The 7,915-nt window shown below is 42.0% G+C and overlaps 1 protein-coding gene across 3 annotated transcripts; it reads left to right on the forward strand.

The window, feature by feature from the left end:
• Positions 1-3,123: 3,123 nt before the first annotated feature.
• LOC112845060 (RING finger protein 145-like) lies at positions 3,124-3,902 on the forward strand. Of its 3 annotated transcripts, XR_003217859.1 has the most exons (3): positions 3,124-3,340; positions 3,490-3,580; positions 3,738-3,902. XR_003217859.1 is itself a non-coding variant. In XM_025904611.1 (2 exons), the coding sequence occupies exons 1-2, from the start codon at positions 3,257-3,259 to the stop codon at positions 3,900-3,902; spliced, it is 249 nt and encodes an 82-aa protein (XP_025760396.1). In that variant the 5' UTR covers positions 3,124-3,256. The 3 variants fall into 3 exon arrangements, 1 of the variants encoding a protein (XP_025760396.1); XR_003217858.1 differs by lacking the exon at positions 3,738-3,902 and having other exon boundaries at positions 3,490-3,657; XM_025904611.1 differs by lacking the exon at positions 3,490-3,580.
• Positions 3,903-7,915: the final 4,013 nt, after the last annotated feature.

Raw genomic sequence — 7,915 nt, forward strand, 5'->3', positions numbered from 1 at the left:
CCTCCTTCATTCCTACCATGAGCTTCAGTCTTCCTGATCTTTCTCAAACACGCCTCTCAGTGGGTCAACAGAACATCTGGCACAGGACAGCTGTGATGAAAGAAAAGGAGGTTTCTCCAAACCTCTGGACCAAGGAAACCCAGCTGGGTCCTGATGGTCTCCCACACTACTTTCACCCCGGGTGGACGTAGCTGTCGATAATAATCGGCACTCTGTTCACTGTTAGGAAAGGAAAAGAACAAGTTACACTACAGTACTGATACCTTCTGCTGCTCTTTTCAAACTTGCCACCTTACCAGGCTGTAGAGTGCTCTGAACACTTAAACACTTTGAAATCCATTACACACTCACACTCACAGTCTTAGGTGAAAATCTCAAGGACAGCATTACACTTTTGCTATGAACAGTAACTCTGGAGCTCTGTGGAGTGTGCAGATGATCTCATTACTGTCTAAAAATGGATAACAAAACCGAAGGAGTGCCGAATCATTGACAAATACAGAGTAACAGGTGTGCAGCATGGCTAACTAGGTAGCAACAAGCCTCTAACACAGCAGCGTGTATGCTAGCGGCTAATCTAGCGAAGAAATGAACAGAGTGCTTTAGGTGTTGTAGAAGGATAAGATGATAAGCTGTGTGTGTTTTTCAGAATGACCTGCTTGTATTTACCTTCATTGAAGAGTGGTCAGTGTGGTATAGCCATGAGGCAAAAAAGACAGCTGAAGCGGAAGAGTGTGGTGAAAACATGGTGCCGCCGCGGCCAGCAGGTTTCCAAGCAGGGATTCGGGTAGCAGGAAGGCTTTGGTAAGCCGTCCAACATCCAGTCCCATTTTGTGAATGCCAATAAAAAAATAGCTAGAGTCCATGTGTAATTTGTGTGGAACAATATTGCACAAGAAGCTTAATAGATTTAGAAAAACGATAACAAAAAAAAATAAAAAATTGAAGGACAAAAGATAAATGTCCTTTTTTTTCCAAAGTTTACTCGCCCTGCTGAGTGGTGTACAGCGTTAAGAGGCCAGCATTCGACTCCAGAGTTTAACGACCCTAGTTCGAGTCTCTGATAGTAGTCCGTCTGCCTACAGCAGGGTAGGCCCAGAGTGAAAGACGAAGCTCAAGCCTGCTCCATTTTTCTCTCTCTCTCTTTTTTTCATTTCTTTTTACTTTTTTCAAGCCGCAATTAAAACTCAGGAAACACTTAGTTTTAAGGCGGCCTTTAAGGCACCCTATATATCAGTCCATACAGCGGTAAGGGCCAATCTCATGTATCAGTTACACATATATCAACCAAGGAAGAAAACAGGCCCAAACCAAAGAGGTGTGCAGGGAAAAAATCAGGTGTGAGTGTGTGAAATTACTAAGTATTGGAGTGCAAAAATGCCTGGTCTCCAGCTCATTTCCAAAAGGCTGGTGCGTGATGTACGCGTTGTGGTCTTTAAATAGAGGAATTTTCCCCGCTTTTGTTTGCCCGACATGTGGCGGGCTAACAGCAGCTAGTACCATAGAGGCCCGGTTCGAGCCCTAGGCTCACCTACCTACCTCTCTATGTTCATCTGCTAGGGGAGGTCCAGGCAGGGACTTGGAGTGAAAATTCCAAGCCTGGACTTCCCCTGATTTCATTTTCTCTGTGTTTTTTCTTTTACCTGCCAGCAACAAACAGCCCAGCCCATTTATGGGACCTCCTTCTTGTCATGGCTACCAAGGACCACTCTTCTTCTGCCAACAAGTCATTGCCTGACAAATAATTATTTCTATGTTTCCCTAGGGGCTTTTTTAATCTCCAATATTTACATATCTTGCTAGATAGACTTCCCTCAACAGGGTTTACAAACGCCTTATCCTCTTTGTCCACTTCAAATAACTTTAAACAACTATTCTTAGATTTCTTGCAACATCTGCTGTCCTCTTGCACAGATTACGCTTTTTAAAAAACTAACAAACACTTTTTTTTTTTAACGTCAACCACATTTTGGAACTAGATAAATAAAGCATATATAAAAGTCACTACCAAAAACTCTTTGCAGCTTCTACCTTGTTATAGGAATGTTGTTTGTGGCTCAAGATGACTTGATTCATCCATGAAGGATACATTTGATATATGTTTCACATATTATAGACCAACAAGTTATTATAGCAGTTTAAATACGAGCGATCGGTTTTGAAGACGATCATTTTTTTAGCACAACCACGCTAAGCACCAACTCATCCATCCTTTCTCCTTTCTTCTTTTCATGCCGCCACCATGGGAAGCGCCACAAATGTGTCATTTCACACTGGCAGCAGGCTCGCAGAGCTAGCTGTGGTGCTTGTTCTTCTTCTCTGACTTTGCTGTTTCACCGTGTTTAGATAACGTGCCATCCGCAACACCTCGCACTCATTTTCGTGCTTTAGCTTTGTACTCACGCGCACACACACGTGCACACATGCACACACACACACGTGTGTGTTAGTTTAGTCTGTTTCAACCTCTCTTCGTGTGGAACACACATATCTAGAACTATTCTTTAAGGATGTCTGCATTTCACACAACTGTCTAATAGATAAAAATAATTGACATTGTATACCCAAAGGTCAAGTCTGGATAAACGTGTATATGATCTCCAACTTGAATGCAAAGCCAAGGCATATATTGTGTGGTGTGTCAACTCTAATGTGTTTCCTTCTGTGCAGGGGATGACTGAAGCTATCACCTTGCTAATCCTTGCTGTCCAAACTGGCTCATTGAGCTGCAGGTCATCCACAGAGCTTCCTCTCTCTATCGTCCTCTTATTGTTGCTGCTTCCATCCTGCAGTCCATGCTGGAGATAGCTGATCCTATAGTCCAGCCCTGGGAGCATCTAGAGGCAACTAAGATAATATACCAAAGACTTTTTCATGTGTTATTTTTAAGAAACTCTGTGTCCCACTGTTTGTTTTATTTTACTGATCATAAACAACTATTAATAACTATGGGCAGTTAGTTAATTATCACAGAATTCATTATCTATGGTCATCAGTACAACTCATGCTACATCATAAATTAAGTAATACTACGGTGTACTGTCCTTCTTTCTTCATTCCTAAACAGGCAGTTTGTCTTTTGACATCAATCTGACTGAAAGTGTGTTTGCAATCTGACTGAAAGTGTGTTTGCAAAGCCTGCTATCAACCTGCCTGCTTTCTCATATGCTGGTTTTGCTGCCCGTCCCGTAGGAGTTTGTGGAAGCACTTCCGTGCAGTTTCTCTCTGTCTCTTCCTGCTGATCTTTCCAGCGTACATGGCTTATATGATCTGCCAGTTCTTCCACATGGACTTCTGGCTTCTCATCATCATCTCCTCCTCAATCCTCACCTCTCTCCAGGTAACACACAACCGCATCGCAGTGTGCAAAAACGTTAAATTAAATAGTTTAAACTTGCTCTACCCAAACAGTTCAGCCCAATAATAATTAAACATGTATATTTGCTTGTTTTTTAATTCCATAATAACTCTGAAACACTCTACCGCCAGGTGCTTGGCACTCTGTTGATCTGTTGTTCTCTTCATGGTGGAGGAGTTTCGTAAAGCTCCAGTGTAGAACATGGATGAAGTCATATATTGTGTAAATGGGAGCTACAGATTGCTGGAGTTTCTGCTATGTGTCACACACACACACACACACACACACACTTTGCTAAGTTCTGACTGTAAACAGACACTGTCATGTAATGCATCAGCACTGTCTCTGCCTCACTGTCAGTGATTTGTTACCTCACCAGGTTGCGGTGTGCGTGGTGTGCTATGGTGTATCAGAGACTGTATTTGGCGAGTGGAGTGTGATGGGAAGCACCATCATCTTGGTCCACTCGTACTATAACGTCTGGCTCAGAGCCCAGCTGGGCTGGCAGAGCTTCCTGCTCAGGAGAGATGCTGTAACAAGATAAAAAGCCTCCCTACAGCTAGCAATACACAGCTGGAGCAGTATAATGACATCTGTGCTATCTGCTTCCAGGTATGAACAGTTTTTATGTTTATCTAAAGAGGATGCATGACCCAGACTTAATCTGGGGCTTTAAAAGCTAGGCTAATGTGAAATTTGATTTGTTCCAGGACATGACCAGTGCTGTGTTCACTCCGTGCAGTCATTTCTTCCACGCTGGCTGTCTGATGCCCTCTCTGTCGTTCACAACCAAGAGCCAATCACCAACTAACGTGGAGCTACCCGAGGTACACCTGCAGCCAATCAGAACCCTGCAGGACAGGAAGAAGGCACTCTACTGGATGACAGGAAAGAGGGAGCGTCAGTAAAGCAGGAGGGAGATAATGAAACTGCCACATCAGCAGGGGAAACCTCCTCTTCCACCTCCCCCACTGGCATGTCTGCTCCCTGCCCATCGTCAAACCTCCATTATCATCTTCCTCTTGTTCTTCTTCTCCTCTTGCAACTGATTCTGTGCTCACCAGTCCCCTGCAGATCACCCTTCTGCATCTTCTTTCTCTACCTCTTACACATCAGACACACCCGACGCTCCTGCATCTCTCTGCCATTCTGTCTCCACCTTTCACCAACCAACTTCACAGGTACTGACCTAAGCAGAGGCGAACCCTGCTAAACCCGAATCCCCCCTCAGCTAAAATCAGTCTCCTTGTGGACAGCCAGGCAAACTCTACTGGTCCATCATCACAATCTAACCCACCAACTCCCCATTCAGTGGAACCTCCTCCACGTCCTCCACCTCCTCCTCCATTCAACCCCTGAGCTCCATTTTAACACACACACAACATACATACATGCATATATAATTACACAATCTAAATAATCCCCTATTCTACTTGTCCAGCTGTTTGCTGTTGGCTCTCCCATCATGTCCAACTTCATATCCATGTTATGTTTCAAATGATCTAAAACAATCTCTAAGCAGAAATTCATCACTCGGCATTAAAAAATGTAAAAAAAGAGGACAATGATCGCAGCTTTACAAAATGTTAGTACTCGTTAGGCAGTTGTCTTGGAGCAGTGAAACGTATCCCATGATAGGTGTAACCCATGCCAGCAGTGATTTCATCACAGGTGCAGTTGTTTTCCACATGTTCTTTCACAGGGATTCAAATTTAATACAAAAACAGGATGCACTAATCTCATCTCAGAATGAATTGGGAATTTTACACCATGTCCAGAAAATGTGAAAATCGGATTTCCATCACGGCTTTTTCTTTCTTTTTTCTCCCTACAGTCATGCTTTTACCCCTTACCTTTTGATGCCCGACATTTAGGGCGATGGTTGCTCCTGCCTTTGTTTGTACAGCTTTAACTTTCACCGCTGTATATTTCGTAGTGTTTGGGTGCCACGATTTATCTAAAAATTGATCAGACTATCGATTACTGATGGTTGTATTTTATACCGTGACAAAGTCTTAACATTTCATAACGTCTAGAAATTCTCCACATTTTTTGTTTTTCACTGCTGGGTGTCAGTAGTGTTGTGATTTAGTGAATACTGAGCGTTAGCAGACTGAATGTTGTTTATTGACATTCACATGACCTAAAGCCTGGTGCTAAGCAGAGGACACATGGTATGGCCTAGCTGAGGGGTGCAGTGTGAACTCTTGGTTCACATTGAAGAACTTACATGTGTCAAGCTTTTGCTTTTATACTACTTCAATATCTGATTCAGACTTGTTTGGCTGGTCCCAGCAAAAAAAAACTGTTCTATTCCTATCGCCAAACTTTTGTATTACTGTTAAAGCACTTTATTGTTAAGGTCACACGCTGGCAAATGGACTAAGGGGAAGATGGAGAGACGAGGTATAAATTAGTCCACAGAGCCGAAAAGGAGCTCGGATTTTGGCCTCATTAGCTCTAGTTTATGGTTCTCACTCGTGCTTACTGTTGCAAGCTTAGCTCACTCACAGATCAACCAATCATTCACATTGTTGGTTGCTGATGGCAGGAGCCAATCAGCTCCTTTCATTAGAGACCCTGTATTTTCTAAGACCATTAGCGTTTTCCTGCTCGTCAGTCAGTTTACTCCATAAATTGTTGATACCAGCAAACTGAGCCACAGCTTCTTTTTTCCCCACAAAAACACACTCTTTCTTTTTGCTACTGCATTTAGCAGATGAAGCACGGCAGGAAGAAATATGCTTTGAAACGAGTGTGAAAGACTGATAACTTTAGGATGCCAAGTCCTGATGCACACTTATATGTAGACCTTGCTGCCACTCTGACCACAGAACGTGTTTGTCCCCAGTGTGCTATAACCTTGCAACCAATGTGTTTTTTCTACCTTGTGTTTTTTCTTTTGGGGTTATATTTGCACTAATGTCATTTTTTACTAGCAATGATCCAAAGCTGTTCTGTGGATGTCGGCAACCAAATACCCTCTGATGTCTGTGTACGAGGAAACGGCCCAATCTGTTTGTGTGTAATGAACACAAATGTTGCTCTGTACGTAATCTATATTAAACCAGAGGTGTGTTGATAAATATATATATATACATATACATAAGTAAGACGAGGGCTTGGTTTCTCCAAAGTTTCCTTTCTTTGTTTCTTCACGTGCCTGAGAGCAAAGAGAATTTTTGGATAAGAAGCTGCTGGGAAATCAAGCCCTCTGATCTGAGACCAGCCAGTGTTGCTGCTTCTCCAGTCTATATGACGCATCTTTTAAGCTGGTGTGATCACTCTGCTGCCCTCTACTGTTAGGAGTGGGCTCAGCATGGAGACGCATTAATTAGCGCTCAGCAGTATTACTTACTAGCACTATTATTAAAGGTCTTATTAGTATGAATCAGAGGTGGGACCAAGTCATTGTTTTGCAAGTCTCAAGTAAGTCCCAAGTCTTTATCCTCAAGTCACAAGTCAAGTCTCAAGTAAAGTCAAGCAAGTCAGAGTCAAGTCGCAAGTCAAGACAGACAACTTTCAAGTCAAGTCCCAAGTCCGAAACTTTGAATTTCAAGTCCTTTCAAGTCTTTTTTTTAACCCTCTGGGGTCCCGGGTATAATTGGCCGTTCTTGACTACTTTTGATTTTACTTCTATATTTCACTTTTAAAATATGTTTTTCTTGCCTTGTTTGGTATCATTATTTACAGCACAACCTCAAATATCTGAAATTTGAGTTATTTTTTTCATTTTGGTATACTATATTAGCACAGTTGATCTAAATTCAGACAAAAAATTCAGAATTCGAGTAGAAAAAAGTTATATTTTTTTACATGTTTAACGAATCATTTTCATAACTTGAAATGCAAATAGAAATTGTACATTTCTAAAAATTATGCACAAGTTTTGCAAACAACAAAGTTATATGGTACTATTTACCTAAAAATGCAGCCAAGGCCTCAGGCGTTTTTTATATAACCATTTAAATCTATTTACAGAACAATCAGGTGTGCTGCATCAAATAAGAAGGCACACAAATTATTTGTGCCAGTCCAAAAAATGTAGTTTGTGTTCAGTATAAGACAGAGGAGAACACCACAGGCCTAAACTCTGCAGGTCTGACAACTGGAGGTGCAACAGTCCAGTTTTCTATGTGGAGACAGCGTTTACACTGGAATCTGCCTTTGACAGCTTTTTTAGATCAAATATGAAATTCAGCAGTCTAACCGACACACAATACAAAACAATAACTACACAACAAACTAACTATAGCCTCCAAACACGCTAAACGTCACTAATGTCTCACATATGAAAACTCTCTCTCTCTTTCTTTCGCTCGCCCGCTTTCCGTCGCGGTGTCACTCCTAAAAACTTCCCCTTCTCCCTAAACAACCAAATGTCACATGTTGCCTTATCATTTTTTTGATTTGCTGACATGCTAAACTCTAACACCAATAGGGAAGGGGTGTTTTTCTTTTTCTTTTTTCACTCGCAAGTGGAGAGCGTATGCTAGGCTGTCTGTAGAAAACGCCGTTTTTGTCTAGCATCCCTGTTGAGAATAACCTTTGCAAATA

Source organism: Oreochromis niloticus, unplaced genomic scaffold (assembly GCF_001858045.2).
Source record: "Oreochromis niloticus isolate F11D_XX unplaced genomic scaffold, O_niloticus_UMD_NMBU tig00002675_pilon, whole genome shotgun sequence".
NCBI classification, from domain to species: Eukaryota; Metazoa; Chordata; class Actinopteri; order Cichliformes; family Cichlidae; genus Oreochromis; species Oreochromis niloticus.

Excerpts from the sequence above, each read along its gene's own strand:
- LOC112845060 (XM_025904611.1), top strand. The coding sequence starts at position 3,257 with ATGGCTTATATGATCTGCCAGTTCTTCCACATGGACTTCTGGCTTCTC. Across the intron at positions 3,341-3,737 it reads CAATCCTCACCTCTCTCCAG|GTTGCGGTGTGCGTGGTGTG; the intron begins GTAACACACAAC and ends TTACCTCACCAG.